At 40.5% G+C, this 19,691-nt stretch overlaps 1 protein-coding gene across 1 annotated transcript in view; it reads left to right on the top strand.

Annotated features, from left to right (window-relative positions):
- The window catches only part of LOC121857135 (probable sodium/potassium/calcium exchanger CG1090), a 106,463-nt gene that overhangs the window by 60,763 nt on the left and 26,009 nt on the right, over positions 1 to 19,691 (top strand). The window contains exon 7 of the mRNA XM_042353023.1: positions 16,710 to 16,789. Coding sequence (XP_042208957.1) covers positions 16,710 to 16,789 — 80 coding nt within the window. The remainder of the gene's footprint in view (positions 1 to 16,709; positions 16,790 to 19,691) is intronic.

Below are 19,691 nucleotides of genomic sequence, written 5' to 3'. Positions count from 1 at the left end.
ATGCATGTGTAATTTCCATTCGTGTAAAACAATAACTTACAATTTATCACTAATAACATCGACTGTTAGTGATGACGAAACGGAATTAATAATGGTGATGTTGGGGTTTTGGTGACGAACCGGATCGGTGACGATGTGGATTGGCAACGAAATGGGGTGTATCCGATGGGAGACACTATACTGCTGTGACACAAAGGTGAGGAGGATTGCCGTGACCAGCTAAGTTCGTACTAACGCTATTTTACCGTGAATGAGCTGTGATTGGCTAAGTAGTTTCTGTTTAATAAGACTGGGGGTCTGCCCCTCTGCTAGGAAGCCAGTCAAGTTTAGGCAGGTTTCTTTGGTTGGTTAGGTCAGGTTCTACTAGGTTCTAGTGAATGTCGCCTCTTTTATAATAATTTTTTTCTCAGGCCCTGGTGTGTTTCAGTGACCTGTGCCCGGGTGGTCTAATCCCCATAAAAAAAAGTCAGTAAAATTTAGTTCTCACGTTGTTTGCCGGTAATGGATAATTAGCCAATCGAGTGCACTCATGGTAAAATAGCGTCAGTAAGAACTTAGCCGGTCACGGCAAAATATCCACTGCATTAACCGTACAGATAATGGACTTTTCACTGCTGTACTTTTATTACAAAATTCATTACAGGCAGTCATCATCATCTGTCATTTGTGTGTAAACTATTTATAAGGTTGGGTGAAACTTTTGGGTAAGTTAAGTAAAATTTAAAGTCACTATTTATCACTCTATTCATGTTAGTTTTTTAACAGGATTTCAGTTACCATTGTTAATGGAATAGAACCATTACAAGGTGCCTTTATGACCTTCGGTTGTTGGGTTTAATTTGTTTGTTTTTGTTGTGATTAATAATCTGTTTGGTATTATTTTAGTTTCGTTCTTCCTGGGAATAATAGGAATTTAACCACCACCAGAACGGGGGCAAAACCCCCCAGTTAGGTTAGATATAGTTCCTGGGCTCAGTGCTAGGCTAGGTTAGGTTGGATATCTAAATACAGGGATGACCGAAACTAAAATTTTATCATCCGTTTATTACGACCCTCCTCTTTCGCCACTTGCCCGGTTTCCACCGCTGGTTACCAGTGTTGTCGAATTGCCGCTGGCTGTCCCGTCAGTCTCTGGTAATTTCCCGATGATCGGTATCAGTGTACAGACAAACAACAGGCAGGTAAATTTCCACCAGGTCACAGAAAGGCACTCGTGCACTGTAGTCTTCTTTAATAGTCACTAATTCTTCACAACACTGTTCACAGGGTAATGTCTTCACAGCTGGACTTCACACTTCGAATTTAAACAGACAGCACCCTACCAGTGTACTGTACAATTCCTTAGTCTTTACACTTTATATCACTACCGGTGACAACAATTCCACAATACTTGCACAACAATTATCTTCAGCTGTCACTAGGCTTGTACTTCACATTCTGGGCAGAAACGATTAACTAACTGAATTAGGCAGTTCGCTGCCTCTTATATACCTCATCAGATGATCCTAGAACACCCTAGCACAACCCAGACAGGTCTGGGAAGCTCTAGCACATTCTACTCTGATCGAGGCTTACAATAAGAAGTAATTCATAACAAAAATGATGCAATACATTCTAAAAAATTCTTACATAAGTAATTCATCAATATATACAAGAAAATCTCCCAGAACTTGCCAAAGTAATTGCTGCTTGTAATAGAAAATGATCAAAACACCTAGTTCACAAAAAATTATTATACCAAATTATGCCTCGGCATAACATGTTTTTGGTTAATATTAACGACTAACCCGCCAATGCCTTATTATTTTTACGTTTGTTTTCTTACAATATTTTCATAAGTGATTTCTGATATGATAATCATTTCTAGTACAAATGCTTCTTTTGGTAGATAATTAGGTGCCTCGGTGCACACTGCTGTACAGTACTGTACTTTGTCTTTCTCGGTGGTAATGCTGTAGCCTGGCTGTAAGCAGCCAATCATATTCAGGCCAAACTTTTTCTGAGTGAGAATCGTGAACTCTGGAGCAACCTGCCAGAGAATGTTGTCATGGCACCAATTGTAAGCTCTTTCAGACTAGACTTGACAATTACTGGAGCAGGTTCAGGTACATTCAGGAGCCAGTGCATGCCCAGTACATTACAGCTTCTCCCCGACTTACGACGGGATTCGGGATCCAAATCCAGGTCGTAAGTCGAAATCGTCGTAAGTCAAAAATGCTTAAATAATACGTAGAAAATCTAAAATGGGTATCTCTTTTACTTCTCAGCACTGCTTTTAAGCTTGCTAGCCATTTTAAAGTGAATTACAAATGAAAATTTTGTCTGTGTACTGACGTTGGGACTCAAAAATACGTGATTTGACAAAATTTTGGTACGACCAAGGCAGGTCGTAATTGCGGGTGGTCGTAAGTCGAGTAGGTCGTAAGTCGGGGAGGAGCTGTACTTGCCAACAGTGCTTAATAAAGACGTGACAACTGCCCAAGCGGCTAATGATCCGATCACTGGCGAAGAGGATAAAAGTAAAACATATTCCAAAACACACTACCATTGGCGCTCCAATGGACGTTTATACTCCGTGTATGCTTATGCGCTGTTCTGTTCAGACAGCTGCTCTCATGTCAACAAAGAACATAAAATTACACCATTTCATAGTAAAGTTCTTTCTAATTAATTTACTAGGGGGGTGGGATCCATGGCAAGGAAGTTAGGTAAAGTTAGGTAGGTTTCTTTGGTTAGGTTGTTGAGGTCACATAAGGTTAGGTTAGATTTGAATTAGAAATAACCACTTTTTAGCAGTTTTACAAACTATGACAGCCCACTATAAAACAATGAAATTCAGCATTAAAAAAAAAATTATATGAAAAATTAGTGGCTGGTCAGTCATTCTGTAATTACCCGGTTTTCAAACTCATTATAGTAAATGTTAAGAATCAATTAGTTAAATGTACTTGTAGTTAATGAATCTAGTGTCTGAATTGTGGAAAAATTAATATGAATTTCATTTAAGGAACAGCAAATAAGTTGTGACCTCTGTGCCTATGATTATTTTGGCGAATTGACAAAATTGCCACTTATTTCTGTCTCATTTTAGCTGGAACAAACTGATCTATTCTTTCTGAAATTAGATTTGTATAACTTGGTGGTGGTTTTAATGAAGTGCTAGAGGTGCAGAGGCCATGGCTTACTTGAAACTTTTTAAATGTAATAGTTTAAGGCATTAGAACTCCTGGGAACAAGCTACCTAACCAAAAACTTTTTAGAATAAATTTTATTTCTTCATGAATGGAAAAAAGTGGGTGGAGGAATTGCAGTTTTCCTAGTTTTTGTTTTTTCCCCTTTTTTTTTATTAAGACAGAAACCGGTGAGCAGCATCTGAAATGTTACCTTGAAAATCTGGTTTAATTTGATCAATATTAGTCTATTTGAAAACAATATTACTGTAATACAGTGATACAGTATTTCATTAAAACTGTATAAATAAATATTAATAAAGTTAATCATGGTTTAGGGCTTTGTTTTCGATCAGGCATGAATTATTTGTGAACTCCCTACTTTTGCCAAATGTCAAGACTCACTAGAAGCTACTGCGATGTAAATAAACCCATTTAACCTTAAATTAATAATGGAGATTGTAAACAGATTATGATTCTTTTCGACCTGCAATGATGGTGGTCATGCATGTAATCAGGATATTACCGCACCATAGTTTTTATGTTTGGCCCCCAGTTTCTGCTAGAGTGATTTATTTTGACTCGTAGCAACATTTTCCTTCCTCATGTGGGTCCCTCTCTTTATGATTTGCATTTTTTGTCATCATGATCATGGAGGAAATACAGTAGCTATATATATCTGGCAATATAATTGACGCACCATGCGGAAAGACTCCTCACCACAGTAATTTTTTCTTTTATCCTCTTCACCAATTGATCAGCTTGTTAGCCGCTTGGGCGATCGGTCAAGTCTTTGTTATGCACTGTTGGCAAATACTGGGCATGCACCGGCACCTGATTGTACCTGAACCTGCTCCAATGTTGGTCAAGTCTGGTCTTGAAAGAGCTCACACTCGGTCCCGTCACAACACTCTCTGGTAGATTGTTCCAAGAGTTCACAACTCTCACTCAAAAAAAGTTTGCCCTCACAGTTTTCTGGACCTGCGGCTTCTTCAATCTTGAGCTGTGATCCCTTGTGGGGCGAGCGTCCGTCAGCTCCAAGTAAGGACACTTGACTGAGTAGTGCCTCTTGAGATGCTTATACACCTCAATTAGGTCGCCCCTTACCTGTCAGTAGTATAAGCTAGGCAAGTTCAGGCGCTCCAATCTCTCAGGGTAGTTGAGGTACCAAAGTGCAGGCACCAGTCTGGTGGCCCTCCTTTGAACATTTTCAGCCAACTGACAGTCCCTAGCATATCTCGGGGACCAGATGGGGTGACAGTACTCCAGATGGAAACACTTCACTCCTGAAGACCGTTACGAGGGACGGACCGTCTAGATGTCTGAGCGACCTTCTTATAAGACCCAATATATTGTAATTTATTTGCCTAATTTACCTTCTTCTCGCAATGGCCCGAGAACGTCAGCTCATTGCCAACATAAACTCCTAGGTCCTTCTCACATTCAGTCTCAAATACAGTAGTGCAGTTTCTTCATCCCCTTGGGACATATGATATGCCCCAGGTGCATCCTCTTACACTTCGTGACATTGAATCTCAGCAGCCATTTCTTCGACCATTCTTGGAGCTCACAGAGATCCTTCTGTAGCTCTTCACAGTCCGCTTGGTTCTTGATTTCCTGAAATAACTTGGCGTCATCGGCAAACATTTGTATGGAGGACTGTACAACGTCAGGCATGTCATTTATGAAACAAACAAACAACAGTGGGCCCAATACACTGCCCTGTGGTACCCCGCTTGTGACAGGTACAGATGATGATTTTGTGCCATTAATCACCACACACTGGTTGTGGTCATGTAGAAAGTCTTCTATAACGCAAGGACATTTCCCCGAATTCCGTACCCTTCCAGTTTGATTTTCAGCCTTTCGTGGGGTACACTGTTGAAAGCCTTGGCAAAATCTCGGTATTTATTGTCGATGCTACCACCCCGTTCCAGAATATGGATCCAAATATGCAATACCTTTAGCAATTTTGTTAAGCAGGAGCGCCCCAGCATAAAACCGTGTTGGCAATCCTTTACAAGGTTGTTACATAGTAGATGTTCCATGGCGGTATCTCTGATAATACTGTACTCTCAAGTACTTTACATATTACGCTGTTCAGGCTCACTGGTCTATAGCTGTTCGTGGTGTGACAATCGCCCTTCTTGAAGATAGGACTCACATAAGCCACTTTCCAATCACTGGGGACCTTTTGTTCATCCAGGCATTTGCAAAACAGAATCTTCAGGGGCTCGGCAAGCTCATTGCACAACTCTCTTAGCACTTTGGCACCATGTCAGGGCCGGGACTCTTATGGACCTTTAGCTTTGACAGTTTATTTCTAATACTCTCTTCTGTGAACACAATGTGGGTCAGTGCTGTGTCGAACCGTCTGTCCTCAAACTCAGGAGGTTAATCGCATCCTCTCTTGTGAACACCGAGGAAAAGAAGCTGTTCAGTGCCTCAGCTTTATCCTGGTCAGAATCTGTGAAACTACCATCTTCAAGCCTCAGGTCTGATACTCCTACTCGCATTTTTAATTTTGACTTTGCATCGCGATAAAACGCCTTTGGGTTTGACTTGACCTCACTTGCAACCAGCCTCTAGAACTCCTTTTCAACCCTTCTACACTCTACCTTTGTTTGGTTTCTGACTCTTGCATACATCCTCCTGTCCTGCTCATTGTTTGATCCAACCCACGTCTTGAATTTCTGGGTTTTCTTCTTAACTTTGTCGACCGCCACATGGTTCATGTGTAGGGAACCCCTCGTATTCCTAGAGGCACTAGGTTTGGTCTTGGGTATATATTTATCGATCAAATGGGTCACTTTACTAGTTATGATATTCAGCGTAATGTCTGCATTCTTGTGCCTTAATGAGTCAGGCCAGTTGATACCCCTCATCTCTTCCCTCATCCTGTTGTAATTTCCCTTGTAATATTTGCATTTTGGCCTGGCCTTATCCTGAACTAGGTAACAGTTAAATCTGAATGACAACACTGTATGGTGACTGGTGCCAACTGGGGCAAGGTGTTCCAGTTTGGCCACCATACCTTCCTTGTTTGTAATGATGAGGTCTAGTGGCTTGGGTGTTTGCTCCCCTCTGTAATGTGTTGGGTCTCTAACATGTTGGAACAGAAAATTATCTCTCATAATTTCCACAAAAAGAGTAGCAGAGTTATCCAAGTCATTTGGGGGGAATTTGTTTCTCCGGTTGATGTCGCCATAGTTAAAGTCCCCCATGATAAGCATTGCCGTGTTTTCTATTAAGGCTCTTAAGTTCCTTTGATTTAGTGGGCCACAGTTTGGGGATCTGTAGATACATCCAACGATATGTAAGTCCCCTCCCTTTAATTTAATTTTACACCACTTGGACTCTTCAAAAACATCCTTTCCCTGTACTCTCGTCTGGCTGGCTCTAAGGTCTTGCCTAGCATAGATAACCACACCCCTCTTGCAAGTTTCTTGAGAAAGGTTCGTAAATGAGTCATATCCAGCAATACTGAACTCTCATTCCTCTTGTTCGATTCGCCTGTTCTTTGTACAACAGTTCTACAACTCCTACAATATCTGGTTGATGTACCTTCAGTAGTGTTTCAAATTTCTCTCTCTTATCAAGGAACGTGTCAGTATTAATGTACATGACATTCAAGCCAAAATTTTTTCTCGGTAACGTCTCTGCTCTTAGTAGTAACGCTCCCCCCATTCTCAGAAGCTGCAGCATTTGCTAAATATACTGTATTTTGCAGGGTGTGGTTAGAAATGTCATTGTTTATACGGCGCTCTCCTCCTCCCGGCTGGTAGGCGAAGCTGGTGCCACCTCCCGGGTGGAGGGTGTGCTGCCCCTGTGTTGGCACACTTGCTTCCACTACCCTCTTCCTGAATATAACCCATGTACACTCGTCCCCGTTCCTTCTCGACTCTTCCCTTCTCTGCTTTAAGCCCTGCAGGTGCTTCTTGTGCTGTTCCTTCTGCATTATCGTGATATTTATTAATGTCATTAAGGGGAATATTTTATGATAAACAAGTATAATTAGAGAGGTACTTTACTTAAACTGTTATATAAAGATATCTAATACAGTAAACTGAAATTGGTAGCTTGTCAATATTGTATTTAATCAATACCTTACTCGAGATGGTATCGTAACATATGATATTTGATTAATTTTTCTTAGATTACACGAAATAAGAAAGAATATAATTAATGGCTTATAATGATGGTATTGCTCATACACCTGTATATGGAAATAAGAGGAAATAATTATTAGTTGCTTTTTGCAATTACTTAGTGAAAAAGAATTTACAGTATTAGGCTAACAAGGATGGAGTGTTGCTGAGCAATATCAATGTGATAACATAAGTTTACAAAGGCACTTGTTATTGAATTTTATATAATTAACCTTCCACAAAAAACTCAGCTGTATGTATTAGTGATTTGGAGTCGGGATTGATGACGAAAGGCAGATTAGGGGGCGACGTAGGGGAGACATCAGTCGCTGTAATTTCCACTTTCACTGTGGTCGTCGGTAACTCCCGCACTGACACCAGATTGATGAAGGATGATCGGCAGCTGTTGTAACCCGGTTTTTTATTCCTGGACTAATACCCTGTTAATGAATTAACATTGATAATATACGGCTACTGTACTATAGAGAAAATCATATAAATTTTTTAAAATTGAATATCTAGGTTAATTTTCCTTAAATGTACGGTATTTAATTCTGGTAACAGGTGATCCACAAAGACATTATCAATGAAATTATTGGTGAAACATTTAAGGATTGGTAAAGATGTGGATCGTAATTAAAGATTATTAGGGATAATCAAATTCTTCTCAAGATGGCCGTCTGGGTGGTGATGCATAGTCTACATCAACGGCTAGCCATTTTCTTGCGGTTATTATGATTATAACACAATTTCATGAACTCAGGTTCAGTCACAATTCTAGGATGTCTTATAAATACTGTAGTATGGAATAGTTTTCAATTAATACGAACCTCGAAGAGGGTGAGAATACAATACTAGAACGAGAGTGATTGAGAGAGTGTGATGTTATGTCTGGCGACGGTGCCTCTCTAGATGGCCAGGGCTCCCCTCGTGTATTCATGATTAAGTTGTCCCTTCTTACATTTTAATTACAGTCAACCCTCACTTTACGCGGTCCCACATTACGCGTTTCCACGTTTACGCGGTACCCTGCCGAAACCAGGATGCTCACATTCCGCGGTGCGTGTACCCCTTTACGCGTAGTGTCCGGCTCGACTCTATTTTTAGATTCGCCCCTCCCGCCTGCTCCCGCCTCCGCCTGGGCAAGCCGTGCGGTGAGGTTGCGCAGTGCATGTCTGTTGCGTTATCAGTGACGTCATATGACGTATCGGACTGTGATTGGCCATGCATCCCTACCTCCCTCCGCTGCTGGCTGTAATTGGTTTAAAGTAATATGACGTGTCCACCCGGGGGAGGGAGGGAGGGAGGAAAGACGACGCTTGACCTAGCCGCGGCAGTTTCATCCCTCCAGGCCACACCGTGTAATCGTGCATCCATTGTTCTGTAAAATGGCTTCTGCCGGACCACCGCCCCCAGAGAGAAACCTTTCCTTGCCTGGACCCAGCCGCCCTAAGCCAAAGAAGACACGGCTTTCCTTAAGCTACGAGGTGAAGTACAAGATCATCCAAGAGTTGGAGAAAGGAACAAGACAGGTTGATTTGGCGCGCCAGCATGGTGTGAACGAATCTACGATCCGCACGATAAAGAAGGATGCAGCCAAGATAAAGGAGCACATGAACATCACAAAGTCTACAGGTGCTTCTATGATCAAGTATTTCCACAACCAGGTGCTTCTCAAGACGGAAAAATTACTTGTGAGCTACTTGGTGCGTCAGGCGCGACGGAACATGGCGGTGGACACGCGCTCTGTTAAGGAGTACGCACATGAACTATATGCTGCAGTGTCACGAAAGATGGGAATTACAGAGCCCAAACCCTTTAATGCTTTCTCTGGGTGGTTACAGAGGTTTAAGAAGAGGAACAAGATCACCAATATCAACATTGGTAGTGAAGAGGCTAGTGCTGACCGTGTTGCGGCTAGGGAATTTCCTCCGTTTTTACGTGAGATTATGGAGGAAGGACATTACACCGATGACCAGGTGTTTAACATGGACGAATCTGGTCTTTTTTGGAAAAAGCTACCTTCCAAGACCTTCGTTGTGAAGAATGCCAGCAAGATTCGGGGCCGGAAGTTGCAGAAGGAGCGCATCACCGTCCTGTTTACATCAATGCCTCCGGTACCTGTAAGCTCAAGTTATCGGTGATCCACACAGCACGCAAGCCGCACGCCTACAAGAGCATGGACATGACCAAGCTAAATGTCCACTGGCTGACCGCACATAAGGCGTGGATGTTCTCTACACTGTCCCTCTCCTGGTTTTATGACTGTTTCGTTCCCGATGTGAAGAAATTCTGTGAGCAACAGAATGTGCCATTCAAGATTTTGTTGCTGCTGGACAACGCACCAGGACACTCGCCCCTACTGTTAGATCGTCACCCCAACGTAAAAGTGGTCTTCCTTCCTCCCAACACTACGTCTATATTACAGCCCATGGACCAAAAGTTAATCTGTAATGTAAAAGCTGCATTCTCGACGAAAAAATTCAAGCTCCTGAACGACTACACCAACATCAGGGAAGAGTTGTGTAACCTGAGTGACACCACCACCGATAGCAAGAGCGCAGACGACGAGGATCAACAGTTGGCAGAGCAACAAGTACTTTTAAAACAATTCTGGAGAATATTCAACATCAAGAAAGCTGTGGACTTCTTGGTGGAGGCATGGGATCAGCTGTCTGTAGCAACTGTTCGTCACGCATGGAGACATGTATTGCAAGGCATTCCGGCCGTTAAGCAGAGTCAATCTGTGACTGGTGAGGTTCAGACTGTTGCAGTAGCAGTGGACCTTGCCAGAGAAGCTGCGCAGAGTGTTACAGCTGCAGGCTTCTCCGAGACCACCAACGACGACATCCTGGAGGTGATAAGGGATCCTGATGTGACTACCGACGAGATGGTAGATGATGATGACGTCAGTGAAGAGGCAGGTGGTGCGTCATCCCAAGAAGAACACCGCTTATCCCATAGTAATGTTAGGGGTGCCATCGAGTGTATCGAGAAAGTCAAGCTCCTCCTTTCCGACGACCCTGACGCAAACAGGTATGAAATCTTCACTACCCAGCTGTTGCAGACTATGGAGCCCTACTTCAAGGTTTATCACGACAACATAAACACCAGCCGTCAGCAAAGCATAACAGAGTTCTTCGCCCACAAGCCACCACAGCCAGCCCAAGCCAGTGATAGTGACAGAGGTAGAGACAGTGATGATGACTTTGAGGGATTTGTCAGGGAGGCCCTGACAAGTGTGGATGACAGTGATGGTGACTCACCTGAGGGCCAGTAGCCTGCCCTTTGCCTTGGAACCAGCCTCCATCCCCGTATGCCGACCCATCTCTTCTACTAATGTAAGTGTTAAACCTAACTTAGTTTTCCTAACCTAACCTTTATTTTTCCTAACTTAACCTTTATTTTTCCTAACCTAAACTCTTCTATATTAATTGTGTGTGCATACCATCATAAAGTTAAGATAAAATTTTTACTACAACATAGTTGTGTGTCGCCAAAAAGTGGAGTTTGGGAGTCTGCCCGGTCTCTTATTTCAATTAATCCCATATGTTATGTTGTTTACTTCCGCGGTACCCTGTGGGTTGAATTAACCGCGAAAAGTGAGGGTTGACTGTATTGAACATTTTTATGATTCGTCTTTGATTTTATTTCTTTTATATTAAATAATTAATTTTAGTAATTTTATGATATTTTTGAAGGTATTTTGATGATGGTTGTGAATATTATAATAACAAAGTCTTCTGTGATGGATTGTTGCTATAATACGCTGTCATGCTTCTAAAATATCGAGTTATTGGAACTAAATTTCGATATATGAGCAGAAGGCTTAGTTCAACAATGTAAAATTGAATTTTTATAATTTAATTGTATTAATATTAGTTGAAATAATATTATGGATTTTATTTGGGTCCTTACAGTATTTAGTAAGCATTTTTTTGTTTTTGTTTTTGAGGCAGTGTTATAATTTTAAATTTTTTTTTAATTCCCCATCTTTCCCGTCAGAGCAGATAGTCTACGTAAAAAGCTCCCTGTTGTTTAACGGTTGGCTCACCCTTAAGGAACTCTTCTTCTGAATAGTATATATTTAATGTATATTTATGTTTAAAGTACAGTATGCATACAAAGACTTTTTCTTTATTTTATTACTTAAGAAGTAAAACAAACATTCAACTTAGTTTGTGTACAGAAGGAAAACTTGAAGTAGTTGCCTGGTAGGTCTGTGGTAATATGGATGACCAGGGAAACTGAAAATCTTCAAAATTGGATTAGTCTTGGTCTCGAGGTTCCTCGATTTGAGGGATTACTGTATACCTATGATTCCGCTACATTACATTACAGTGAGTTCTGCTATAACGCGTGTTTTGATAACGCGAATTTGCTCTAACGCGATTTATGAATTCGGAACAATATTTGTATAACGCGATCGCTTGTTTGCTATAACGCGATTTTTGCTTACTATTTCTCCAATTTTGTGGTATTAACTGTGAATATGGTAAAGAAGAATATCTCCAAAAAGCATTCTGATGATAGAATTCCCGGTGATTATCGTAAAAGAAAGGATATAACACTTGAAGAGAAGCTTGATGTTATCAACCTCAAAATCACCCTTCTCCCCCATCAAGTTACATTCATATTTTTTCAAGGTAAAGTGTTAAATTTACTGTATGATTTCATTATTAGATATGAATGTAACATTTATTTAGACTGTGCTATCCTTTGTGTTAGGCTAACTACTAAATTTTTTCGATTTCGAGTAATCTGCACCTAACCCTATTTTCTCCATAAGCCCTGTTATTTCTATTACGCGATTTTCTATAACACGATATTTTACAAGAACACAATTATCGCGTTATAGCAGAACTACCTGTAATGTAAACTTAAACTATGAAGATGTCAATGGAAACGCTGTAAGTCATTCAACAGGTGTCTCAAGACATTCTGAACCATATGACAGTTATGCTGAATGAATATCTATCTAATTACGGCTGCTCCTTGACTTACGACGGGGTTGGGGACCCAAATCCAGGTCGTAAGTCGAAAATGCTTAAATAATACATAGAAAATCTAAAATGGGTTTCTCTTTTTCTTCTCAGCACCACAAAACTCACTTTTAAACTTGCCAGCCATTTTAAAGTGAATTACAAACGAAACTTTTGTCAGTACACAGCGTAAACGCTAATGTCGGGACTCGAAAATACGTAATTTGACAAAATTTTGGTACGACTGAGGCGGTTGTATGTCCGGGTGGTCATAAGTCGAGTAGGTCGTAGGTCAAGGAGTAGCTGTATAAGGTTAAAGGTTTGATGCTTGTGGTTTGTTCAAGTGATCTTCAGAAGTGTTTTGTTTGTGCTGCCACACCAGCTGTGTCTGTTCACTGAGACAATACAATACATCCCCTAATGATTCCTTTCTAGAATATTAAGAGAAAAATAGCAGAGCTTAATTAGTCAATTCCTCACAAAGTGTGTGCGTGTGTGTGTGTGTGTGTGTGTGCACGCGCAATATTATCAGAGTACAAGGGGTCCCTGGGTTACGAACGGGTTCCGTTCCTAAGGACGTTCTTAAGTTGGAAATGTACGTAAGTCGGAACACATGTGCATACCGTACTTACAGAACATTGTTTAAAATCTCACTATATCATAGCCTAAGTCCTTTTATACATCTAAAATCACTTAATTTAAGAGAAAAGAAGAAATAGAATGACAAAATACAGTACGTACATGAAAGTAAAAAATAAGTCATCAGGTAAGTAAAATACTGTAAATTTAAAGTTTAACCTCATTTGTATCGGCGTTCGTTCGTAAGTTTTTGACCCCCTGTACTGTCGGTCCATGATTTACACATTTTTTTGTGCACAGTTTGACTTATACAAGGCAGGGTGTTGTGACCTATTATTTATAATTATGCAGTACAGTGCAGTCTGGACTCACTCATACAATACACAGATCATCAAGGTACTGTACATCATTGGGCAAGAAATGAAGGATGTGTAATTGAAAGCAGTAATAAAATACCAGTACCTTTTTATGAATAGTTTTTGTACCTTTGCAGTAGTACAGTCTCTCCTCGACTTACGATATACAGTGGTCCCTCGGTTAACGAACACAATTCGTTCCAGAAGGTCGTTCGTTAACCGAAAATTACATACAAACTAAAAATAAATGCAGTAAAGTACACTTACTTTGAGGTGTGCATGTAGAAGGCTCCTGGTTGATGATGATGATGGGAACTAGAATAGGGGTGGAGGAGAAGGGAGAAGAGAAGGCATTGGGGTGGAAGAGAAGTCACCCCATGCCGCCATTTCACCCATAAAATTTTAGTTCACTTGGTGTAATTCAAGATTATTTTCTTTAAATCTACACTGCACTGCATTATATATTGTCAATATGTAAAATAAACTTCAGAATGACCAATAATTGTACTTTAAAAACGTAAAAATAGTTTATGTTCAAGAGAGTCATACAAGAAACTTCCTCCACTGAGCAGGGACACACACTGATGCAATTTTTGGTGAGTCAAGTGGCTGTTTTGCAGGCTAAAAAATAGTTCCTTGTACTTCAATTATGTTGAATAATTGTTAAAATGACTAAAAACTTTAATATAAGACTTGGGAAAATTATTGAATAGTACAACCTTCTTAATATTTACTCAAATGGTAACGAATTTAAGCCCTAAAACCGATTACTGTATTGGCGGACTAATACTACAGCTGGTGAGCAGGCAAAAGCAGGCGAAAACATGTTGGAAAAAATTCGTAAGGAATTCGTTAACCAAAATTTTTTCGTTAACCGAAGTGAAGAATCTTATGGAAGGTAATTCGTTAACTGAAATTTCGCTAACCGAGGCGTTCGTTAACCGAGGGATCACTGTATTCGACTTACGACAACCCGGACATATGAAAGCCATGGTCATATAAAATATTTTTCACATTACGTATTTTCGAGTCCCAACGTTAGTGATTGCGCTGTGTACTGACAAAATTTTCGTTTATAATTCCCTTTAAAATGGCTGGCAAGCGTAAAAGTGAGAGTTCTCGTGGTGCTGAGAAGAAAAAGAGACGCCCATTTTAGAATTTCTATGTATAATTTTTGCCTTTTCGACTTACGACCAATTCGACTTATGACCTGGTCGTTGGGACGGAACCCCGTCGTAAGTCGAGGAGAGACTGTACTTTGTAATTCGGTCAAAAATTACCAATAAAAGCTACTTATTCAGTATTTTAGCACAAAACCTGTGTGAGACTGATTTTTACGCCAGTCATTTGTGTATCAATGACAAGAGCTTTGAACAATAGCTCTTGGTGACATTAAACTGCATTAAGCCTGGGTTGTGTTGTACAGTATACTGTGGCTACATTAGTGTTGATGTTAGTGAATCACACACAGTGCAGTATACTGTATACCTATTATTTATTTAATAATAATAAATGTCATAACAATATCAACTATTCAAATTTGTTTGTCATTTAGGTAAATCTAAACATTTGAGAGCAATAAATTAAATCCAAAAAAATATAAAATTTTTGTACTTTTAATTACTTTTTGACACAACAAATTTTTCCTTATACTGTACTGTATTGTACAGGTTGCACTTGAAAAATACCAAATGCTTGGGACCAGAGTCATTTAGAATAACAGAAATGGTTTAACTGAAGTCCATTATAAAAAAGCCTAATATTTCAAGAAGCACCAAAAACATGCTGTAGGTTAACTACAAACTATGACTAATATGTATAACTGAAATTAAACTAAGTCACATAATAAATAAGGTTAATAATAATACAGTACAGTATTTGGGCTTTAGTGAGGGTAGTACTGTACCATAAATACAGTACATGCCCAGTGAACACAGCTTTGTTTATTTATCATACCTCTGCAGTCTGCTGAGCATGGTACAATGTCATCGCTCAGTCAGCTACCACAAGCATGGGTAAAGATTTTGAAAAGGTCAGCCATGGAACTTTACATTGATGCATATACAGTGATCCTTCGGTTAACGATTTACCTTCCATAAGATTCTTAACTTTGGTTAATGAGCAATCCTTTGATTAACGAGTTTTTTATGAGCCGACCTCAACATGTTTTCACTTGCATTTGGCGGTCCACCAGCTGTAGTATTAGTCCGCCAATACAGTAATCTGTTTTAGGGCTTCGATTCCTTACTATTTTAGTAAATATCAAGAAGTTTATACTATTCAATAATTTTAAAAGTTTAATATTAAATTTTTTAGTCATTTTAACAATTATTGAACATAATTGAAGTTAAGGAACTAGTTTCATGCGTGCCATCCAGCCTGTCAACACACCAAACAGGTGCCAGTCTGTCTTTTCAGTGGAGGTAACATCTTGCTTGAGACTCTTCAACTAAACGCTTTTTTCTGTGTTTGCAAGTAAATTATTGGTCATTTTGAAATTTATTTTACATATTGACAATATATAATACAGTGCAGTGTTGATTTAAAGAAAATAATCTTGAATTACACCAAGAGAACTAAAATTTTATGGGTGAAATAGCGGCATGGGGTGACTTCTCTTCCACCCCAATGCCTTCTCTTCTCCCTTCTCCTCCACCCCCATTCTAATTCCCATCATCATCATCATCATCCAGGAGCCTTCTACATACACACCTCAAAGCAAATGTACTTTTCTACCTTTTTTGTTGAATTTAGGCAATTTTCGGTGAGCTGGAACCAATTACCCAAAAACCAATTGAAACAATGGTTTCAGTTAACGAGTTTTTCAGTTAACGAGCAACCTGCTGGAATGGATTGTGCTCGTTAACCGAGGGACCACTGTAAGGAGATAGGACAGAAATAAATAAAAATATTGTACTTTATTCTGCAATGTTTTTTCTTTACTTTTCGATTTCACTTCAAAAAATGCAATTTTGATCAAACTAGGTAGTGAGGGCTTTGATGTTGAGGTTGCTGTCTGCATACTTTATTTTTTATCACAAATACTACTGTAAATCGAGGGCCAACTATGATTTATATAAAACAATGAAGATTCTTTTACATTTCACTTTCCTTATCCCCAAATATAAATTAATTTAAGAATTTAAAATAATGTTGATGTACTCAGATACAAGTACTGTACAATATTTGCTTGTTAAACTGGTTATATTGTAGAATCAATTTCCCAGTACGGTAGTTATTTACAATGAAACTTTACAGTGCAATGCAGTATTGTACAGTACAGTATACATATTGAAAGTCTTGATACAGTACAGTATTTGTTTGTGTTTTAATATTAATTTTTTTTTTGTACTTACAAGGTCGAGTCACCCTACAAATAAACATAGAGATAAAGAAACTTTTGATACCGGTACTGTATCAGTTGGTTACTGAGATGGTTGTATGTGGCTGGTCAAATGTTACCTTTACTCGCAGGTGGTGAAGGGGTGCCCAAGCAGGTGGAGGCAGCAGAAGTGGAAGCAGCGACCACCAGGTCTATGGCTCCTGAGATGAAGGTCAGGATACTGACAAAAAGATTCAGCTTGAAGTAGTGGAGGCCATAGAATATAATAAAGAGTAAAAGGAAGTTTGTAGGAAACAGAAGGACTTGCTCAAGGGAGAACAAAGGGAATCATTATAAATCTCCACACATATTAAGGAATCAATAAGAAGGGGAGATATAACCAAACTATAGATTAGGTTAAATAAAGTACAGTTCCCGATTGTTTTGATACATTAGAGTTATCTCTCACTTGCTGTTTGTCTTCATTTATTTGGATAATGATGTTAATATATTTGCCAGACATGTAATCTACACTATTAATGCATGAAAATGTTTATTTTGACAAAAATTTCAGATAGAATGGGACAATAACTCTCATGAAAAGGCACCAGCAAGAGCATTTACTTTAACTTTTTCCCTCTTCACCATTTATCATCATCGACGGCCATTTTTCTCACTTAAACGGGTTACTTTCTTTACAATTGTGTAAACAGTATACACCTAGACCCCGACTTACGACGGGGTTAGGGACCCAAATCCAGGTCGTAAGTCCGACATAGATAAATTTTTTTTTTTTTTTTTTTTTTTTTTAATAAAAAATCTACAATGAAATACAGTACAGTAAAAGTAATGAATAATGATGAATGGATACAGTACAGTGAAAGTAATAAATAATAAGGAATGGATACAGTGTGACTGAGCACTTAACCTTTAATGTAGTCAGCTGAATGCACATGGGGCCCCCATAATTTTCTAATTATACATGGAGACTACATTAACTGGAAACGTTTCGGTATAGAAAATGCGTGTCATTTAAAAATTTTTTTTTTTTTTTTTTTTTATCTATATCTGAGGCGGTCGTAAGTCCCGACGGTCGTAAGTCCACGTAGTCGTAAGTCGGGGTCTAGGTGTACTGTACTTTATATTTTTTCAACTAGTTTGTGAAGTCAATTGTATTACTGTACTCTCCAAATCTGTATGGATGTTTACATCATTGCCTCAATTATTTCACCCATTATTTCTTGGACTTCTCTCAGTGTTTCATCTTTCTTGAACTTTTCTCAGTGTTTCAGTTCATCTATGGGCACCGTAGGGGAAGGTCACACCCGCTCGTTGTTCTCTGACCTGACTGAGCTTCAGCACTGTATGAAGCTTGGTACAGGTGTGAGAAGTTACCTTGTGTGCCTTGGTTATCTCGGTACCTCGACCCTATAAACGTGGACTGTATAATTATGTACCATAACCTAACTGTGTAGAGGAAAATACAGTGTGACGCGATACAGCGAAGGTGGCACCCAGTCCCTGCCATTAAGGTTGAGGTCAGAGGTCAGACACTGAGGTGCCAGGCCAGCATTCTGCCTGCTGCTGCCTGCCTACCTACCTCCCTCTTGTGTATGGGACTATAGAGATCAACTTACCTCGTATCATAAGAGGGTTGCGCCTCCCAGCCACCGTTCACCACCTGTGTGCCACACACCACACACTAAGGATAACCAAACTAACTTTTCAGTATTTTGCACATTGTGAAATAGGGTGTGATACTTCACATCAGTGTCAGTGAGCTATGACCATGTGTAAAGTGGTATTTGTGGGTGTAGTGTAGTAATCAATGTGACATCTTCTGGCATCCACAGTGCCCTGGTGCCCGCGAAGCCTACTTCCGGGCTCGGCCATGTGGCTCCCTGCCTCACCCTCCCTCCCTCCCCTCGCTCTGCTGATGGTTGGCGCTTATCACACGTGTTAATGACTTTATGTGGTGTCTCACATGACTATGGTGGTTTTACTGGGCTGGTGGGAACGGAAATTTAACAGTGAGTTGGTGAATATTGTGTGTAACTCCTATCAGTGTTACTCAAGGCTCACTTCAAACAACTCAGCCCATTCACACAAGTCCCTGTTACCCGGACACCGCTGGCCTACATATCAACTCTCTGCCCCAGTGTATAAGACCTGGATTCCATTTAAATCTAACCATGGCAGGAGTCGACGCCGGGCGGTGCTCTGCTCATGTTCCTGACGAAGGAAACGAAGGAGATGAGGACAGTCATGGCGACACTGAAGCTGGCTTTCAGAAGTTTAAGACTCGTCAGCAGAAGCGCAAAATGAGGACCCAGGGAAGGAAGCAGAGTAGAGCCAATAGGTGCATCCCTCCCATTGCTCCATGGGCTAACTACATGCGCCTTGCCTTCCCCGAGAACACAACCAATTTGATGAAGATTAATTGGTTGAGAGCCCTGAATGAGGAATATTGCACGACTACGCTGATTGTTGTCATGCCAGGTTGCACTCCTCTTTCATCTATGTAAGCCGAGAGGAGTCGGATGCTATCCAACGCTTCATTGATGGAAAGGTCGGCTCACTACATCTCATTAAGCGAGATGAACCTGTCCGACCCCCAAAAATGAAGGAATACCTTGTCACCCACTTCCCCAAGGGTATTCCCCACCAGTGGCGCTCTGTCACTTACGGGCGTCCACAAAGCAACAAGACTTTATAAGGATGGTGCACAGCTTAGTAGGATAATCATTGTTTGGAAAAGAAAGGAACCACCTCCTGAGGAGTACTGCTTTTTCAGCATGTATAGTACCCCTAGTAACATCAGTCGGTGGACTCCTCCCCCTGTGGTGTGCTACAACTGCTTCGGGGTTAATCATGTGGCGAAATACTGTCACAAGACAGCCACCTGCGGCATCTGCGCAGGAATGCATAGCACGAGGAGCTGCCCCACCAAGGAAGCTGCCTCTTGGGAGGGGAGAGAGCATCCCCCCCCCCTACCTGGGAGGCAGTGTCCCAGGTGCAGGGAGGAGGGTGTGACGGCCTGGTACCCCGGTTGTCCTGGGAGGCTGCCTCCACCCGCAATAGCGGTCCCACTCAGTGATGCCAACGTGGCCGAATCGCCTCCACCACCTGAAGTC

The sequence above is a fragment of the Homarus americanus genome, unplaced genomic scaffold (genome assembly GCF_018991925.1).
Source record: "Homarus americanus isolate GMGI-L3 unplaced genomic scaffold, GMGI_Hamer_2.0 scaffold20465, whole genome shotgun sequence".
Taxonomy (NCBI): domain Eukaryota; kingdom Metazoa; phylum Arthropoda; class Malacostraca; order Decapoda; family Nephropidae; genus Homarus; species Homarus americanus.
This window is presented reverse-complemented; position numbering and strand designations above follow the sequence as displayed.